Raw genomic sequence first — 20,592 nt, 5'->3', positions numbered from 1 at the left:
CGTTCTTCCGCGCCGGCGTAGCGCGCGTGATCGGGAGGGTCTTCCAGAAGGGGCAGAGCTTCCGCTCTCCGGAAGCGGATGTGGCATGCCGCAGCCGACGGGCAGCCTCGCCGGAAGCGGATGTGACGTATGCAGCCGACGAGCAGCTGTGCCGGAAGTTGGTGTGACGTAGTGCAGGCGACGGGCAGCCGTGCCGGAGAGCGGGGGGCTGCTCTCGGAAGCATGGAGGCGCGGGAGCTGCTGCAGGAGCTGTGCAGCTCGCTGCGCGCGGTGCTGGCACGGGTCAGAGGTGGGGGTCGGGGCCGGGCGGGGGAAGAGGCGGACGTTGGGCCGGAGGTTGGGCCGGCTTTCCGCAGGCTGAAGCCTTTTGTCTGCCTTTACAGAGGGCGAACCGGGCGAAGGCCGCGAGCCGTTCGAGCCTCCGCGCTTCTGGGACGCGCTAGGTACGGGCCGGGGAGCGGGCTGGCACTGCGGGTACCGTGCTGGGTCAGGTACGGAGCTGGGCGCAGCAGGGCTGTGAGCTGCAGGTTCAGCCTGGCAGGCAGGTCTTCAGCCGGGGGTTTTGCACTTACCCTCGGTTCTAGTCACGCTGGTATTGTAAAGCAGCAGAGAGTATGAAGCAGTTTTTAAAGCTATGTTTTTAAAGCCTTTGGTCTCTCTTAAAGCCTTACAGTTCTTGTGAAGGTGTCCTGAACCAGGAGATGAATGCTGTTGTAGATAGCAGTACCAGCTAAGTAAAAAACTAGCAGTGAACGCATGCTTGATACCTGTGATGTGTGTGGTTCAAAGGCACCGTGGAAATTTTCTTTTACAGTGTAATTTACTTGATTGCTTTTTCATGCTTGGAAGGAAAAAACAGCGGTGTTAGAGAAAACATTGCTAATCTAGTTACTCTGTTCAACTGCCTTTTACCTAAGAGAATTTCTAATCTGTTTTTCCCACTGAATTCTTTCTAGGTCAGACATTCAAGGAAGCATCACAGGAAGCTACAAAGCTTAGTCTGGCATTCTCGAGGCCTCCACTGCCATCTGCAGAGGTTAGTAAAAGCCTTCCACAGAGCAGGAAATTGCTGTGTGTGACAAGCTTCAGGTATCTCCCAGCTCACTTGACTAAGACAAAGTCATTAGATTCAGCGTGAAAAGGGGACATTTGTGTGAACTGTATTTTTTAATGTGTATGAATCAAATTCAAGAATTGCCTAGAGAACTAAGTTGTGTAAGTTAGGAGATGTATTCTTAGATTTTTTTTTTCTTAAGCTTCTACAACGGCTTGCTGATGGAGATGAGACACTGGGCAGCGTAGATCTTTTCTCTAACAGAGAATGGTGATATATTTTCTGTTAATTAAGAGAATGTTAACACTATATGTTTGAGGAAGGAAAAAATAAGCACCTTGACTTGAGAATAATTAAAGTATTTTGTCCTTTTTTCACACCCCTTGAACCAGGGTGTGATGGTCACACACCATATATCAACTCCTGACACATACAGTGAGCTTGCATCTCTAGCAAGTTACTCTCTTCTGTGCTTGTAGGCTTTACAGAAACATATTGTATCTTCTTGTTGCGCTGTGTTTGTTTCTCCATTATTGTGATCACGCTTCCTTTTTCTTACAGAGTAATGTGGATTTAAATTATTGCTTTTGAGGCTTTCTAAATGCATTGTAGCCACGTGATATTCCTACTTAATCCTTCTGTCTACCCATTTTCAGAATTGTCGGAAGCTGAGTGAAGATGTCCAAAATGCCATTCTTGCAGTTGCCACAGTGTACTACTGGCTCCCCAAGGGTCAAGGTGAGTGACTGATGGCAGGATAGTGTCAGTTTTTTTACCACTATGTAAAGAAACCTAGTATTTCAAAGCATAATAGATCTGATACATACCAGAAAGCAAGTTAACATGAGCAAAGTCTTGTCAGCTGTTGTATAGACTTACAACATGATTATGAGTGAACTTGACCATCTAGTCTTGGAGATTTCCATCTGTGAACAAATGATAATATAGGAAGTGGTGTCGTTTATCAAGCATTCATGTTTATGAAGTGCTGAGATCTCTGTCCAAAGTCTTTTTAGAGTTTTAGAATTTAGGGAATATATATTGCTTCTGTAACTTCATTTATACTGTGTATTTTTACAAGTTTGTGTATTCATCTATGTCAGTTTCTTCTGTTTTGGCTACACACTTGCTGTTTCTCAATTTCAACCAGGTACTACTCTTCGGAAGATGGTACGAGATGCTACCACTGAAGTATTGGAGGGAATGATCCAACTGACAGAAACAATTCTCATTTCTCCACTGGGGAGGTAGTACTTTTCCAGCAAGAAGAAAAAGTTGCAAGTATACTCGCTAAGGAGCAGCAAGTGTAGACTGCACTCATAAGTGAAGTGGGAAGGCAGGAGCTGAGCATTGTTATCAGGCAGGCAGAGGCAGCAGCCTCACCGGTGAGGGACCTATCCTCCAATATCTGATTGAACAAATCAGTGCCGGTGAGCAGAGATGAGTTTAGTTAAGCATCCTGATCATCCGTCAAGCCCATAGCAACAATGTCAAACTGGAAGTTAGGCCAGCAAAATAAGAATTGGATCTGGAGAGAGTAATTGACATCACATGCTACACAGTGATTGCCCAGCAAGTCCATTGCAATTAGTTGGGTCTGAGGTCAAGCCAGGAAATCAAGACGGCAGGTCTGGATCCAGGTCAGAGTTGAGGAGGGAATCAAGACCGGGGATAAATGTGGCTGCAATACAGCTGTGATGTAGCATAAGCAGGACCTAGTGAAAGAACCTCAGGGTAAGAGCATCTCCTACGGTAAGGAAGGGCTGGGTCTCACTTCTAGCTTTCTCTGCAACATGTCTTATCAGCAGAGGAACTCACCTTTTATTTAACCAGTTAAACTCTTTCTGTGATCCAACTAATCTAGGAAGGTGGAATATACTTGGGGTGCTGACACTACCCTCTTGCCCCATTGACCAAGTCAAGTGCATTTGCCTAGGAATAGAATAGATTTTCATCCTGTCTGTGGCAAGAAAATATGCTGGAAGTGGGATTTCCATGATGGTGCTTGATACTATTTATACTAATTGACAGTTCTTGCGGAGTGAATGGTGATGATGATTGCATTACTTTCTGTAGCTAGTTAGTGGACTGTGGTCCCTCAGGGGAAATATTATGCATCCTCTCATTACTGATTAATTCCATTGCCTCTAGACTGAGATCAGCAGTCTCTTCTAATTTGGATAAATACTGAAAGTTAAATAATAACGTCTAAGCACCTTGAGAGATCTTTGTAAGAGTCTCATGCTTCTGTTCCAACTAATAACTCAGTAGGATTTATTAAAGCACCTCATGCTTTGGGTGTATATGAAATACCAGTGATAGGCTAGTTTGCCAATATCTTTTCAGCTGAGCCCCTTCTACTGTGCACAAAAATAAAACCGCCCAGCAGGGTGGTGTGGTGTTACTTACTGTAACTTTGAGGGCCTCTGTTTTGTTTCAGCTCATCCCAGGAGCAGCTTATATCAACTGGTGGCGTATGGGAGGCATGTGAGCAAGTGTCCAGCCTGCCACGAGGTGAGTGCTGTGTATGCAGACCAATGAATCTAGCATGTGTGATCTCAAAATACTGATAACGCTCAAGAGGGGCATTTTAGGTAGTACAGTGGAGGCTTACTCATTCTTCAGAACCCTGTTGTTCTTTGAAGTATCTTAAGTGTGCAAGCTTGTTCTGATAATTTGCATAGCAATACAGTGCAGCTCTGAGCTTTGCAAATAATTTGATCCTATGATCTTGAGATCTGATGGTTGCAAACACAGGTAAATGTTGGTGCAAGCTGATTTGAATCTGTGCAGTGCTACAGTTTTCTTCACTTTTCCTTTTGCAGATAACCAGGCAGCAGTTGTGTCAGCTCTGTCTGCATTTCTAGGTGTGGTCAAGGATGCTCTGGAAGAGATGGAAAATGTAAGGAAACCCCTAAGTCACTGAGGAACCTGTAGCAATTTCTCAGTGAAAGAACACAAGGGTTGTTTTATGCACAGGCTTTGATTTAAATTGGTTCTAGTATGACCAAGATTATTACCTTATGCCTGTATTTTACTGAGGTTTTTAAACCTGGGTCTCGTTTACCTTACATACAGCTTCCACTAAGCTATGTTCTAAGCTGTGTTTGTGGTTTTAGTTTGATGTAAGAATGGGTTTGCCAGGTTCTTGCAGTTTGCCATATTGAACAGGAATCGGTTATTAGTTTTTCTTAATCAATCTTGTTGGAGTGAACAGAGCCTGGCGACAGAGATGCTGGTTGAAGAGTGGTTCCTCCATAAATTATTTGTATGATTTCTAGACTGTTTTGCTTATCCTCCTGGGTATTGCTGGAATGGATGTTAGGCTCTAGATTTTCAATGCTTCTGTGTTCCCAGGCTCTGGTGGAAGGGCAAGACCCCTACAGTGATATCATAGAAGATGAGGAGCTTGGCTTTCGAGGCAACAGAGATACCTATTGGTCAGAAGCTGACCGGAAGCTGCTTAGCTCCTGCATGGGATTAATGAAGGCTTCTAAAGCTTGCCTGAAGAAGGTCTTGAGTGTAGTGAAGGCTTATGGGAAAGCTGACTCTCCAGAGCAGATTGCTCAGCTGGATGACCTTGCAGACATCGCTAATGAGATCAGTCCAAGGTAAGCCACATCCTGAACTGTGTTTTTGGTTTTAGGTTGAGGTAAGAATGGAGCTATCTGCCAGGTTCTTGCAGTTTGTTCTATTGAACTGGAGTCGCTGATAATTCCAGTAAGAAAAGCTAACAGAATTTGGCAGCTGAAATGCTTCTTTGTGCTCCAAAGTAGTCCCTGTTCTTCTTGAGGTCTAGAAAATGGACTAGAAAAACCTTTCTGATACTTAAGCTGTGACTAAGTGGTGGAAACAAGTATGAAGACTGTTACATTATAGGCTGTTGAGAGTTCTGCAGGTTAGGAAAGGAATATGTACTACTACTTAGAGTGGAGTTGTGGCTATGACTGGAAGTAAGGTGGAAGTTGCACACAGATGCCTGAGAAGTTGAGGTAAAGTATCCCATGGGTATAACCAATGTTGTCTCCTTGTCATGCCCTGCCATACTTGACTTGCATTGAGGGTGCATGTAGGATTTGACCAGGATCTGTGAATTATGCAGCTGAGGCTTTCTTCCATTGGACCCCTCTCTTCTATTCTAGCGTTGATGAGCTGGCACTGAGCATGTACCCGCCTATGAACCATCTGGCCGTGCGACTCAATGTAAGTTTCTGCAGCCTGCATGCAGGTCTACTCACTTGGCTGTAGAGAAGGGGAGGAAATTGAATTGGAGGAATTATGTCTTTCAGGGAGAGGTGGGTATTAGTCACTGTCTCAGTAATAAGTTCTTAGGAATGAAGAGTCTCCTTTGGTTCTCTTGTACACTTAGCTACTTTCAGGTGGAAATGTATTCTTCATCTTCAGGGAGGAGGCTGTATTCTCTAGTGTTTGCTCTAAACTATGATCCACAGAAATGTCCAATGGCAGTTCTCAGGAAAGTGAGGTCTAGGGCTGCCAGTGTATTGCGCATCTACTTTTTTCTCTGCATAATTTAGATTTGCTCAAATAAAGTGATCTGAATTAAATAAATTAAGAATTCTCACAGCATGGTTGAGCACATGTTTCACTTGTTAAGTGAAACAAGTTGCTCAGAGAAGTCCTGGAATCTCTTTGGAGATGCTCAAAATCTGGGGGGCAAGGCTCTGAGCAAGCTGACTGAACTCTGAGATTTGCCTTGGATTGAGCAGGAGGTTGCAGTAGGTGTCTTCCAGGGGTCCCTTCCAACCTAGATTAAGTATATACTTTCTCATACCTGAAATGTTTTATTCTCGTTTCCTACATTCACTGAGTGGCTTGAATATTTTGTTTATGAAGTATTGCCTACTATTAAATTGCATTACAGGCAATCACTTAAAACTTCATGTCTTTTTGTCAGTTAACAAGTTCTAGTAGATTTATCTTTTTAAAGAAAAGGAAAAAAAAACCAAAGTATACTTTTTTAAACATCCTGTCTTTATTTATTTTTATCTACCCTGGACAGCAACAGATTTGGAGATAATCCCATCATGGCAGTGTTAGATGACTTCCTTTTGCATCAGGGTCTTTGGCAGTTTTACTTATTCTTGGCTGTGTTAGACATCTCTGCACCTCCCTTTCTTTCCAGTTAATGCTGGGCCTCTTTTTTTGCATGTTTGGCTTACTTTATTTCCCTTTTCTTTCTTTGTAGGCTGCTAAATTGGCCTCAGTATTAAAGAAAGTCTTAGAGATTACAAAGTGAGTATGAGTTACAACTTATGAGCATGTGTTCAGCGCTGTGAAGGTTAATATCTCTACTTCCTGTCAAAGATGATTCAATTCTAGACAGCAAATGTTGTCATATTGGAGTAATTCTGATGTTATCCAGACACAACGCAATAGGAAGAGGATGGCAGGAATGAAAGTGGTTACTGCTGAAGATGGACGTATGTGTCAAGGTTTGAAACTAGAGATATGGACATGGCTTCTTCCTTGCTCAAGCACTGTGGGGGGCTATAGAAGTCCTGTTTTAATACTGTAGTAATTCAGCACTTCACAATACGGATGTGTTGGGGGGATTTTTGGATACATAAATATAAAACCCCCCAGGAGGCCTTCCTAATGAATTTCCTCCACTTTTGCAGGACAAGCCATGTATGTCCACCATCAGAAGAAGGCTGGGTGCAGTTTCTATCAGGTGCAGTAGATCACAACATGGACAAAATCAAGAACTTCACACAGGGTGAACTTTAGCTCTTCTGTGTCCACGTGTGTTACTGCCACTGGCCCTGATACATGCTTTTCCAGTGAATCTGGCCGTTCTCCAGCTACAGGGAGAATTATGAGGACAGTGTTTTTAGGAGGGAACTTTACTGCTGCCTTTCAAAACTTGCCCGGAAAATCCCTCTTTGCAGTTGCAGAAGATGTCATTTTGCTTGGACTCTTGGGGTGGCGCAGTGCTTCATTTTAATGCTGTGAATGTTTTCTGTTTCTCAGACATTACAGCTACTATGGGGTTCAGAGAACAATAAAATATTGCTAGATTTGGGTTGTTAGCTGCATCTGTTTTCATGTGGAGAGAATATATGCAGAAGAAAAGGATCTTGATTCTCTTGCAGTCAGCCAAAGGAAGTGGTTAAAAAAAATACAGTACTGCTATATTCCGTCTAACTTTAGAGAAGAGTGAATGATCTTCCTCTCTTCTGTTCCCTAAGAAAGCAGTAGAAAATATCTGCTGTATTACCAACTTAAGGATCTGTAAGAGATAAGAGTATTTCTCTGTAGAAGTGCTACATCTATCACTTTGAAGTTCTAAAATATGTTTTTTTGCCACAAGAAAGAAAGAATAACTAAGCACTGGTATGTTCAGCAGGAATGCACACAGAAACCTAGTATCTGCTTGAGCATATTGCCAATCTTTTTTACAGTAAAGTTCAGCTTCCAAGACCCGACAGTGGATATAGTGATAGATGGGAAGGAGATGAGTATGTGTGAATAGTAAAAGTCAGATGTGATTGTAAATATAAGTTTATTTAAATTTTTAACATCGATGCTCACCAAAGGTTGGGGGCACAGACCATGACCACTCTTGTAAATAGGACAGCAGAACCTATTCTAAATTGGACATCATGCATCTGCAACATTGATACTTTTGTAGCTCTTCAGGTTTTGGATTTGAAGGCAGGTAAGGTGTGCAGTGAGTCTTCTGCGTCCTGCTTCGATGGGGGTGAATGAGATATGCAAGTCTTGAGTGCTTTTAGGTTGCACAGAACCCAGCCTGAAAGGCAAGAAGGCATTATATAGGAAGTACACCTCTGTATTTCTAGTTCCCAGGTCCAGGAGATGTATTTGTGAGGCATGAGTGTGATGTCAAAAAAAAAAAAAAGTATATAGAAAATGTTAAGTGGTGACTGAAACCACCAGAATGGGATTGTGATATGAATAGCTGTTTGGGAAGGAGGTATGAGGGTTGAGTTCCCCACGGAAGTATCTAAGTTTAATTTGTCCTAATGCAGTTTCTTGAGAGAAATGTTGCTTTTTCACATGTAGAAGCATATGTGTCCTTGGATAACTTGGTTAAGTCAGGTTTGCTTGGTTCTTCAGCAGAGAGTGGGAAGACCTGTTGAAAGTTGTTATCTGTCTGCTCTCTTTTTCAATGTGAAAATCTTATGTATTATCCCTAAGTATGGGAATGCCTGGGGCTTTCAGCTGTAGTGGTCTTTTCCTACCATGTTGCTGCCTGTTTATTCTGGGGGACAGCCTTTCCAGGGCAAGGATTTCTCTGGCTTGTGTTGTGTCTGTTTTTCCATGTATTGCCCTTAAGTCAGTCAGTTTGCACTCACCTGTACTTCCTTTGTCTGTAAATGAGCCCTCGCCCTCCAACGACTATCACACAGTTCTCCAGGGGTTCAGTGAGAGGATTCTGGAGGCTGATCTTCACTGTGGATGGCTGGTACAGTACCACATTTTCTGGAAACTGTTGGAAGAAAGCAGTGAGCTGAAACTCAAAGGAGGAAAGAGAGACCTCCATTATTAAAGAGAGGAATTGATTTTTGTTGCCAGAGGTCTCAGCCTGAGCTGCCAATTGGCAGAAGACACAAAGTCTGGCTTTCTTCACCGCTGCAGTATTTTTCTGTAGTTTTCTTCTACATCTTCTGACTTGCAGACTTGTGACTGTGTTAGGGGTTACCTGTATTTATTTATTCTTGCACAGACAAGGTAGAAGTGGGAGAAATACTGTATACAACAGTGCAGTACAACTCACCTTTCAGAAACTGATGTTTCATTGCTTTGAAAGAAGACAGTATGAGGAAAGCCACTCAGCATATCAGAATTTTTCTGCTGCTTATGACTACAGAAACTGTTTCTCACCACCACGGTAACAGAATGACAAACCAGTCTAACCTCAATAGTCAGAGGAGGATCACAAATGCTTATCTCTTCCTGTGCAAAGTATACGTAGAAGGAGTCCTCATCTCTCAGCATGGCAGTCAGCCTAAGCAGACGGCTCTCTCCCAGCTCTTTACTGTACGATGAGTAAGGCACGAAGACTTGCAGGGTTTTAACTGGAATACAGAGTGGTGAAATACAGATAACAATGCAAGTGATGTTAAGTTCTTAGCCTGCTATTTTCTTCTTTTCCCCACCAGGGTGATTTGTTTGGATTGCCTACAATTGGCTTTCCAACCAGAATTTTGTAAACTTACAGCTAAGTGCATTTTTTCTGAAGTGAGAGGACTAGATATACTTCTCTAGCCTCAGTAGAGTCCTTACCTTCACTGCCTTTGAGGATAAAATTAAACTTTTCCTTCCAAAGTTGCATAATGGGAACGCCATTATAATGTAGAGACTGGGCTGCAAGTACCAGCTCTGCAGCCTTTTCTGTGCCACTGTAGTTAAACACTTCAATGGAAAGGGGAACATCTTGTCCCAGTATCAGAGAACTCTTGGACTGGAGCTGGACAAGAGGGTTAACTCGCTCTTCAAGAGTGGTAGGAATGGGGATAAACTCTATGCTTCTGCTGGTTGTCTGATGTGTCATTTTACTGTAGACTTTGTCAAGTACTTCTTTTTCCTGAGGAGAGTCTGTCACCAAAAAAAAAAAACCCCACATTTCTTGTTTCGTAGTTGTAAACCAGTAAATGCAGAAAGAGTTGAATTATCCCAGCTGTACTGGAGACAGCTGTTTCTTATAGCAGAGAGAAATATCTCGTGCTTTGGTTGAAGCAGACCAAGAATTTCAGCTGAGAGGAAATTGGATGTGTCTGAAAGATTTCTAATAGTTTTTGAGCACTTTCGTGCTAATAAATGTCAGAGTAAGAGAAGGTTTTCTCTTTATGACTGCAACTATGGAGTGGTACTGTGTTGTCTTCTGATGGACTGCAGCCAAGGAGGCAGCATGCCGTAGACTAAGGTGAGATAGTAGAGCTCCATCAGGTAAACAGAACACAGTAATAGATTTTGAAGAGCTGCTATTTGAGGGATGGATTTAGACGATGTCTGGGAGCACAACGGCCCTTTTCAGAAAGCTGGAGTCTGAAATATGGTATAAGGGTAATGGGAGATGAATGTGCAGGTAACAGAAGTCAGGAAAGGAGGTTTTTCTGACAGGAGAGTGCCTGGTGGAGAAAGGCCTGTCCTAGTGAGCCGGTAATTAAGCAGGAAACTCTGGGGTATGACCTGTGCTTTTGTTCTGTAGACAGCAAAAATCAGGTGTTGTTGCACCATTCAGGAAGGGAAAGTAGTGAAAGGTGGATTTCCCCACTGTTCTGGTATGGGTCTGCTCTGTAGTCATTTACCCTTCACTTGTAACACTGTCAGGGAATGTGCTCAAACATTTGTTCACCCCCTACCTTCAGGATATTTGTAGTTGTGTGTGATATCCTCACAGCGTTCACTGCCCACACTCTTGGTGCTGATGTTGTTGCCGGTATACTTCGTGCAAACGAAAGTTGGCTTGAGGACACCATCTTCTTTCTGTATCCAGACCTTGCACTTGGCATTCATGGCAGCAAAGAAATAGCAGACATCATAATCCTCTTCTGTGTCCCCTTCCTTGATGGCTTGAACAGGAGCTGGCCCACAGAAGGAAAGGCCTGAAGAAAAAGCATAGCCCAGTTAAGAATCAGATGCTTTACCAGCTAGGCCAATGCTTTGTGTAAACGTATACATGGAGTGGTATGTTGAGTGTCTAGTTAAGGAGGCCATCAGGGAGCAGTGCTGCAATGGATCTACAAGCCATCTATTCGAGCTCTACAAGCTGCACGAACCAAACAGGCCAATGATAATTCAGTGCACACAGCCCTCAGAGTGCCTCCCTCCTGTTGTGTATCCTCTCAGTGGAAGCTAGGGAAGGGAAGAATGTCAGACTGCTTTATTTGCTCCCCTTTTCTCCAAATCTCTCTTTGATATCTTACCTTTGCTTTTTTTCTGGCAGGTGGCATCCAGTGCCTGCCATCCACTGTACTCTGGTGGCGAGTTCGATCGAGCCATCCAGCATTCATTCCAAACATGGAAAGTCCTGTAGAGACACAACATGTGCTTATAATGAAGCACTGAGCCCTGTGGTACAGGACACTTTTAGCCAAACCACAGCTAATTAATACTTCTTTGGAAGAGCTCAGCACATGGAAACAGCAGAGACCACAGTTTCTGACATAAGTGGAATTTCTTCGGGTGGGCTGGGCTGTCCTTCTTCCTTTGTGGGAAGAAGTTTTGGTTGCTGAAATTTCTCAAGAACAAGACATGTAGACTGGATCTCAGCTGAGCTATATCTTATAAACTTCCCTGCAGCTGTTTTCCTTTCTCCCTCTGTCGCATCCTAGACCCAGATATTATCTCAAACTCTTGCTTGGGCTCTGCCTTGTTTCCTTACCAGAGATGGGCACTCCTGTCAGATGTAAGCAGTGCCCCATCTTCATCATAATACTCCTCCACGTTTGGGTTGCATTTAGTGTTGTGAGCCCATGTGAAGCCCGTGACAACCCTGGTGGGAATTCCCAGGCATCTCAGAACTGTGAAAGAAAGAGCTGTGGATCAGTAGTGCATCCTGCCCTGAATGTGTCCCTGCTGTTAGATGTAGAGCCTTTTTTGGTATGAGGCTTATTGGAGTGGTGGCAGGCCTCATCTCAGGAAATTGCAAGAGGCACTGGAAGGAAGGAACTTACTTAAGCAAGTAAGTTACCATAGGTACATTCAGTGAATGGTGTGCACTAACACTCTTTTAGCCCAAAGCTAGCAGTGCAGGATGTTGATGAGGAAACTGAGGATCTGCCTCACACCTAAAGATTAAAGGTTGTGTTACTGGAATCTGTGTTAAGCCAGGTATTCAAGCATATGCTAGAAGATTCCCAAACCAAGTAAGGGTTTGATCAACACGCAGTTCTTTAAATCACAACTGTACCTGAGCACATGACTGCAGCAAACACCCAGCACTGCCCGTAGTGAACAGGTTTGTACTGCAGTGCAACCCACTGCTGGAGGATGGAGCTGCTGCTCAGCCACTTGGAAGGGGGTGTCCCGTCAGAGCATTCTCCGGTCCCAAATTCTGTCAGGATTCCTTTAGCATCATCACAGTTCATCTTCAGGGAAGGAGAAGACAAAGTTGGATTAAGGAATTGAATCTCCATAATAGGTAAAATGTATCCTGTTTGATGAAGCTACTCCCAAGGCAGCTGAAACCAAAATAATTTTTTGTGAAAAGCATGAAAATCATATCTGGGCAGAAGATGATGTGCAGCAGACTCCTCTGGGAGTTATCTAGTAAGTGTGCTGTTGCTACTAAGAAACTCCTGCAGCACTGATTGTCTACTGTGGGAATATCAGGAAATGCTGGAAATAGGTAGGAGTTTTTTGGAACAGCTCTGGGCAAGCTTACTCTTTGGTGAGTAGTTTTCCAAAAACTGGGAGTGAGGTTATACTAGTTTTCTGTCTGTATTCAGGTCTGATCTGCTGGGCTCTGGGCTGCTGGCTACTTTCCTTACCATGGCAGCAACAGTGCGGCAAATGTAAATGGGGTTCTTGCGCTGGGTGTGATCCTTGTCTCGTTGATGGCGTTCACCTATGTCCAGCAGCCTGAAGCAGATGTCCACAATATCCACATCAAACTGCAACAAGAACAGCAGCTCAGGAATTGTGGCCTGAACATTTTATTTTCTGAAATCCCTGCAAGGGGTTGTACCTGCAGATGCTTGCTCCCTTTCTACTAATAGTCTTCTCTAGGTGGGCTGTGGAGGAGAGCTCTGGGTGGAGATTTGAAAGAGGAGCAGACATGCAACTTTATTGAAGTAAGATGGGAACTGCATTAGTATCATACTGCATTAGTATCATACTGCATCTCCTGGCTGAGGCAAATTCAGGATTTCCTGAAGTGCTCTCTAGGTTGGCACAGGGTTACTTATGTCATCTGGTGGCACTAAAGTGGAATAGAATGCAGATCTCATTACTGGCTTTGTCAGATAGCCTTGGGCAAACTGGAAAATCTTGCCTCTTTACCTGTAAAATAGAGGCAGTATTACTAAGCTTTTATATAAAATGCCTTTACATCTGTTGATGAGAGGAAGTCACACAAATCCCAGATTGATGCATTTTTTTCATAGAGAACAGGCCAAAAAATTAGCTAAAACTATGTAAATTTGGTTATGGGACTTCATACGTAGGTCTCTGTTCTCCTGTACATTCCGAAGAAAAACTGAGTACAGATAACAAGTACTTTCTTCAAAACCCCGCAGCACTGGAAATTAATAGCATTCTGTACATATGGGAAATGGACACCTTTCCTCTACGGATTGTAAGAAAGCACAGACATAGTTTACCTCTTACTCACCTGACCGAAGTCCCAGGGCTGTGCTAGGATTTCATTTTCAGTCCCCCAGTAGATGATACCATCCTGGTTTAAAATGTACTCCTGCCGCTGTGGCTCGTTAGGCAAGAACACTTCATCATCTAGTTCAGAGGAAAAAAACATCAGGAGGAAAGCATTCAGATGGTTTCAGACACCCTTGCATCAGCAAACCGTACTTCACTTAAGTGGTCCCTGGCATATTGTCCTGGGAAAATAGGGCAGAGAAGAATTTCACTGCAACTTCTGTTTGAGTGGAGGAACTTCAAAAAGATTCTACAGAACTAGGCTGTCGCACTAACTAGCTCTTTTACTCTGATGTCTGTTGACTTCCCTATTCCAAAGAAAAATCAGTGACCTTAATCATCATAATTATATGATAGGTTATAATCTTGACTCATCTTTAAGTCTTTATTATAGGACATGATTTATCAAACTTTTTTTCCTTAGCAGGAGCATGAGATTCTGACAGAGTGCTCAAGGAACAGGGCAGCAGTGCTGAGGAAGGCCACTTCAGGGTCTTGTACAGTTAGCACTGCTTGAAGTGCAGGGCAGGAGCAGGGAGAAGTACTGGGTAGAATCCACCTCATCCTCTCTAAAGACACAGTGCCAGAGCTCAAAGTGGTTTTATGAAGTGACTGATCCCAGTCTGCCTTTTTGTTTTAGACTGCTTACCTCGGCACCAAGGGTTAAAGAGAAGGATGAATGTCCCCAGGACACAGTAAGACTTGGAGGTATGTGAACCTAGCTCATACTCGCCAATGGGAGCATTGGCAGGTGTGTTCACAGAGATGGTCCAGGAATATGGGTCCCGTTTTTCTAGTGTTGCGCTCCACTGCTTCTGGTCTCCCGTGGTGCAGATGGGAAACTTTACCTGGGTTCTCTCTGCCTCGGAGTACTGTGATCCTGCAGCAAAAGAGATACAGTTTCCAGACATGTACTGCTACGCATGCACTGCGGATTTTAGCTACCATGTCTTGGTCTGGAGGCATAGCTTTCCTTCCATGTAGGAGAGTCTTAACCCTTTAGCTTAGTGCTTACCTTAATGCTTCTATATTAAAGCTTATATATCTTTTTGAGGTTAGTAGTGGATTATGGCCTCCTTGTTTGAAAGTGTATGTCATACAGTATAGAAACCAGAAACAGTCAGAATGATGCAGGCCTGCTGCTCCTGGGATACTGTGTCTTGTGACAAAAGTCATAGCCAAATGATCAGATTTAGAGCGTGTAGAGCAGGCTGGGACTGAATGGTCCTGCTCTTCTTGGGACTGTCACGAGAAAACAGTCTGGAACAGAAAATATCTGCAACAGGCGTAGTTTGAACATTCCTAATCCTAAAGCCAGGAGTGAGAAGAGATCCCGTGAGTACTTGCAAATCCTAGAGCAGTGAACTTGCATTGGTTATTGAGCTTCAGCCTCTTTTCTGGAAAGAGGTTTGGTTCTGACCTTGCAGTCCTAGCAGCAGGAGACTCTACTCTTGGTTAGATGAACTGTTTGTGTGCCTTACTTATAAATCTGTCCGGCTCTGGAGATGCCTACCAGCTCTGTTCTTCACGTGGCTATTGGACAAGAGCTCTAGAAGGTTTGGTAATGTTACCTGTCTGTACTGAGAGGAAGGTCTTCTTCAGCTGCTTCGTGTAGTTGTGTACTGGAGATGAGAAGATCACTTTGATAGTGAAAGGCTGGCCCCGCCTCACCACAAGCCTTTCAGTGCTGATTTCTTTTGTGTGGTGCTTGTTGTTGTTCTTTTTGATCTTAAGATCACATTTTTTGATGCTCAGACCTGTTGCATGAGGGAAGATAAAATGAGGTTGAGACAGTGAGCTGCTTACACTCTGTGCCCGGGCCTAAGACACCTATTTGTTTCTCCACTCGGCACCCCTGCCTGTGAGACTTCCTGACTGGTAACTGTCAGGACCTTCACTACGAGCTGGCATTTTCTTGTGTCAGGTGGCTAATGAGCAGCTTTTGCTTATACTTTAGCAATGTTAAGTGAACCAAATGACTTTACAAAGCTCTTTCTGCCCAGCAACGGACGTGGAACATTCCTGAGCATTCAGATGATACAGACATTGTGGTTAGCATTGAGCTGCGAGCGCTGTGACTACAGTTGGAGTCTCCCAGTGTGCGCTCAGGGGCGCTGATGGAACTCCAAGCAGCTCCACTCTGTGTGGATACATGAGTCAAGTTATGCACATGAGGCAGGGTATCACCACTTGCATGGTGGATACAAGGTCTTCTAGCAGTTACTTCTACTTACGCCTGATGTGCAAAAACAACCAGCAGCTGGTGCAAACTTCACTGCTGGTGCAAGATTGATGTGGCTGTGTGGTCCTGGTACTATACTGGATCACAGCAAATAAAACACCAGTTAATCCTTCCTGGCACTGCACTGGTTGCTAATTTCACACATACAGGTTCCACAGGAGACAGAAGAGCACCTTCTCCTGTCTCCTTCACAAGTGTCATGTGCATCACGCATGCCTCTGTCCAGTGTCAGGAGGAGGAAAAAAAAACCTGTCACAATTTCAGGTGCCCTGTTCTTATCTAATTTGGTGCTCGGTTCCCTTAGTGTGATCATGTACTTGCACTTCTTATTTTGTTGGTGTTAATCTTTCCAGACTTTTTGCTGAGAAGCAGATGTCCTGGTTTCTCTTAGCCTCGGGATCATCCTGAGCTCACTATCTTCAGCTCCCAGATCATCACTAAGGTCCTTAGACCTGTGAGTTATAACCTTTACGTGACATATCCTGTCACCTACCTCCCTGTTCTGACTGAGGTTACTCCCTTTGTTCCAGCTCAAGAATCCACAGATCATTCCCTTTCTGTCTAAAGCCACTGCTCCCGTTCTATAGTGCCAACTGTTTCCATTTGCAGTTTTCACTGTTCTGGTTTCTCCTTGTGTCTGACTTGCTTTGTCCTCTTTATTGACACCTTCTCACATTGCTGTTGTCCTTTCTGTGGTGGTTGTGGAAGTCCTACTGCACTAGTGGCAGTTGCTGCTTCTGGTCTGGCTTTCAAGTCCCTTTATGGCTATCCTAGTTCACAGCTCTGCACCAGTTACATTTCACAGAGCCAGCTCAAACAAAGCTTCTTTATTTTATTCTGTATGGTGAAGTGTCCGCTCTGGCTGTCTTGTAGACTGGTAAGACATACGCAGTCTGGAAATCTGGGTTGTTCTCCTTTCTGTGACTTCACAGATCTTATTTTGGCTTTCTGTAGAGTTGCCCAGGACCCTCTCCTTCCTCAAGTGGCTAAAACACTTAGTCATCTCTCCGCTTCAACCCTGTAGCCTGGTTTACCTCCATCTCTCCTGTCCCCATGTTAAGGATAACTCCCTCAGACTTTGTAGCACTTTCTTGGCTACTGACCTGTAAGAAGCTCATCTCATCTCCTCTAGCCTAAAGAACACTGTCTTGGAGCAGGGACAGTTTTCTTCCTGGCAGACAAATGCTAAATGCTTGGGACTAGCAGAGCTGGTTATCACTTACCTTGGCCCATGGCTGCTTCCCTGGTACTGTGGCAGTCTCCAGCTCTGACTTGATCTGGTGGGTGATGTCTCCTTCCTTCAGCTTTCTTTAAAAATAACCTACTTGCAACGTTGTTTGCTCAGTTTCTTTATAAAGGGTGTGTCATGATGTTGTCCCTTCTCCTTCAGCTTATCTTGCTGGCCTGCTGTGCAGAAGTTGGGGACTCTTTATCTGTCAGGCCATGCTAGAGCTGAAAGGGTGACTTTTCTGTGGTATGGATAAGGTTAAATTCTGCAATCGATGTGAAGCCTTTAGAAACCGCTTCAAAGAGCTATGTGTTAGGGACCCCAGAATAGGAAATGCAAATTTTAGCTTGGCCCTAAACTATGCACAGAATGGGCTTTAAGCGTTACCTTTGAAGAAGAGCAGCTTTCTAACACTGACTGTAAGGTACTTAGATCCTAAACCCTTCAATGAGTAAAACAAAGTCAGCATGTCCTGTGCACTAGTGCCTAATTTAAAAATGTGAAACCAGCTAAATGAGGAAACTTGTTAAAAACGGATACTGAAAAAAAGTAGAATTTCTGTAGCATAATGCAGATTATTCAAGAACATCACACTGGAGGCTTGGACAAAATATGTAGTTATTCTTAAATTTGCTATGAGATGAAGGGAAAGGCACTGTATTGATAAATAATTGGTCAAAAGACAGGAAGTAAGATAGCAATAGTAAACTTTTCATAGTGGAATGAGTCGCCAGTAGTTTGCAGAAATCCATGATCTTCCACAAGTTCGTGAATAATTTGGGAAGCCAAGAAAAATGACACAAGTGGCAAAATGTGCTCAGTTATTCTCAGTAATAAAGATGAAGGAGGCAGCTTTGCAGAAGTTGTAGAGGAATATGAAGATACTGAAAGGCAAGGCCATCAAATAGCAAGGAGAGATTAGTGTAGACATATGTACAATAAGAGAAAGGGACTCAAGTCTTACAAATGCAATGATGCGTTTAGAAGTAGCTGTAGTCATTCCAGAATGAGGTTTGGATTTATTCTAGGTAGCTGCTGCTGCTAAATATGGTCCAGTGAGCTTGCCATTTTTCTTATTATTGGGTATTAAACTTTACAGTAGCTTACCTGATGCATTTAAGTAAGCAAAATACAAAATCTCTTCTTGCAGCATAGCCTCATTTCTATATATATTATATTCAATATAATCTATTGTGCACACATATATTATATACAATAATATATAATTGAGGCTATGCTGTAAATATAGTTATTCTTTGTTATATATATGTATCTACATAATGTATATATGTAGATTCACGGAATTTCAGACTGATTGTGGTTGGAAGTGACCTCTGGGGATCATCTTGTCCAAGCCTCCCATCTGAAGCAGGGCCAGGCTGAAGCAGGCTGCCCAGGACCGTGTCCAGATGGCTTCTGGAAGTCTTCATAGTGAGAGGTTCTACAGCTTCTTTGGGCAACCTTTTCCATTGCTCAGCTTCCCTCATAGGAAAAGTGTTTCCAGATGTTCAGACAGAACCTCCTTTCTTTCGGTTTGTGCCCTTTCCCTCTTGTCCTGTCACTGGGCACCACTGAAAAGAGCCTTGCTCAGTCTTCTTTATGTGCTCACTTCAGGTGTTTATATACATTGGTAAGACCTCCTTGAGCCCTCTCTTCTCTGGGCTGAGTAGCCCCAGCTCTCTAAGCCTTTCCTCATATGTGAGTTGTTCCTGTGCCTTCATTGTTTTTGTGGGCCTTTGTTGAACTGTACCAGTAGTCCCATGTCTCTCTTGTACTGGAGAGCCCAGAACTAGATGCAGTACTCAGGGTGTTGTCTTACCAGTGCTGAGTAGAGTGGAAGGATTCCTCCATCTGCTGGCAGTGCTCTGCCTAATGCAGCCCAGGATACCATTAGCCTTCTTTGCAGCAAGGACACATTGCTGACACGTGACAAGCTTTGACTACTTTGACTTCTATTAGTAAGCATGGAGGTCACCAGATTTGCAGAAATCAGGAAAGACTAACTATATGGACAGTGGGGAGATGTCCAGAAAAAATGATGTGTTTTTTATTGTTCACATTTTTTTCTGTATCAGCTGCAAGTGACTTTAGTATGTTTTGAACTTATTATAAAGAGCTGATCTCAGTATATAGTTACTAATTCGTGCTCTTTAAGAGTAAGTTTTAAGCCATAGATCATGCTCAATCCTCTGACTTGTTTCGCATGAGTGGTATTTTTTAAATGCACCTTTGCAGAATATGTGTTAAGTGTATCTAAACCACTCTCTTGGTTCAGAGATTCAAGCAGGTAGTTACCTCATCCCTGCTGCACTGTAATGGCTGTGTGTACAGATAGTACCATCTCCTGGCCAAACCAGCAACTGCAAGTAGTATTTGCTAAGCAGGATGCACTGATGAACACTCTGTAAACTGTGGACAGAGAGCTACTTATTGTCCCTCTGTGTCTTTCATTACATCAAAGAGGCACTAGAAAGGAAATCTGTTGAAAGGCTCAACATACAAGGGCTGCTCCCAAAGTAATGCCTCCTATTTTGTTGTCCCATAATGTCAAAATCAGTTGTATGGCAGTAGAGGTTGAACCTTCTCACCAACATTTTGTTCCCTTTTGTTGCCGTGTGACAGATGGCAGCAGAGGGGCAGTCTGACAGGATGACATCTGGCATGGAAGTGTGTATGAAACAAAGGGATATAACTGAATTCCTCCATGTGGAAACACTTGTACCCATTGACATTCATCAATGCCAGCTGAACATTTATAGAGACCAAACAGTGGCAATGAGCACAGTGAGGTGGTGGGTGGTGCGTTTCAGCAGTGGTGACAGTGGGTCACCTCCACTGGTGCAGACTTTTATGAGCACAGCATGCAGACTCTTGTTCATCACTGGTGATAATGCATGGTTAATGGTGGTGACTGTGTTGAAAAAGTAGTGTTTTGTAGCTGAGGATTTGCTCTACCAAATAATGTTATTGTGCTCTTTGTATCTGTTGTAGTTTCCATGGAAATAAATAGGAGGCATTACTTTTGAAGTGACCTCCAGCACTAGAGTTTGCTAAAGGCAAAAGCCCAAGCACTGCCTGTATCACTGAAGGTGCTAAAATGGTGCTGCCAGTTTTGCATATTGCAGTTGTAACTGCGTTGTCAAGAAGTTGAGTTTAAACTGGTTTATCTATTTGCTATACACAGCCAGCAGTTTGTGTGTCTCTATACAGGCACTTTTAGGCATGTTGATAGGTATTTCCAAAGTATGTCTACAAGTGCTTGTGTTCCTTATATTTGGGTGTTAAATGGTGGGAACACCAATGTTTTGAAGGACTATTTTCTTCCATGCGCTCGGTGTAACTGAACTTGGAGCTGCGTATGCAAATTCTCTGCTCTTACTGATTCCTTCCTTCACTACACTTTCTGCTGATAGCAATATCTTCTGTGTCAGGAAATGGAGCAGCATGCAGTTCTTCAGATACAATGACAGGTGGCTCTATTATATAGGTCTTCCACAGGTGTTGCCCTAGGATTCTTCAGAAAAGATCAGACACTTCGGAAAAATAGGTTTTGCTTTATTTTTTAATCTGAACTGTAAAGGGTAAATTCAGTAATGTTTTGACTTATTTTGTCTTTTCAACCTCAGAGACTGCAATATCATTAATACCAGCATTCGTATGTTTAACAGCATGTGCAGAAGATCCATGAAACCAGCCGGGTGAATTCCC

The 20,592-nt window shown here is 43.4% G+C and overlaps 2 protein-coding genes across 3 annotated transcripts; one reads left to right on the top strand and one right to left on the bottom strand.

Annotated features, from left to right (window-relative positions):
* CCNDBP1 (cyclin D1 binding protein 1) lies at window positions 18-7,104 on the top strand. 2 transcript variants are annotated; one of them, XR_002444338.1, is made up of 11 exons: window positions 18-289; window positions 384-443; window positions 957-1,036; window positions 1,711-1,792; window positions 2,205-2,301; window positions 3,495-3,568; window positions 3,880-3,956; window positions 4,412-4,665; window positions 5,197-5,257; window positions 6,261-6,507; window positions 6,694-7,104. XR_002444338.1 is itself a non-coding variant. In XM_021417092.1 (11 exons), the coding sequence occupies exons 1-11, from the start codon at window positions 130-132 to the stop codon at window positions 6,800-6,802; spliced, it is 1,101 nt and encodes a 366-aa protein (XP_021272767.1). In that variant the 5' UTR covers window positions 18-129; the 3' UTR covers window positions 6,803-7,104. The 2 variants fall into 2 exon arrangements, 1 of the variants encoding a protein (XP_021272767.1); XM_021417092.1 differs by having other exon boundaries at window positions 6,261-6,307.
* EPB42 (erythrocyte membrane protein band 4.2) lies at window positions 7,561-19,544 on the bottom strand. Its single transcript, XM_021417088.1, has 13 exons — window positions 16,880-19,544; window positions 14,986-15,171; window positions 14,064-14,294; window positions 13,374-13,492; window positions 12,532-12,654; window positions 11,952-12,129; window positions 11,424-11,562; window positions 10,966-11,069; window positions 10,402-10,644; window positions 9,323-9,634; window positions 8,954-9,114; window positions 8,392-8,525; window positions 7,561-7,826 (listed from the first exon to the last, which is right to left on the bottom strand). Exons 1-13 carry the CDS (start codon window positions 16,887-16,889, stop codon window positions 7,676-7,678), a joined length of 2,091 nt encoding a protein of 696 aa, XP_021272763.1. The 5' UTR covers window positions 16,890-19,544; the 3' UTR covers window positions 7,561-7,675.

This window comes from Numida meleagris, chromosome 19 (genome assembly GCF_002078875.1).
Source record: "Numida meleagris isolate 19003 breed g44 Domestic line chromosome 19, NumMel1.0, whole genome shotgun sequence".
In the NCBI taxonomy this organism is placed as follows: domain Eukaryota; kingdom Metazoa; phylum Chordata; class Aves; order Galliformes; family Numididae; genus Numida; species Numida meleagris.
The sequence above is the reverse complement of the archived record's forward strand: the minus strand, read 5'-3'. Positions and strand labels throughout refer to the sequence as shown.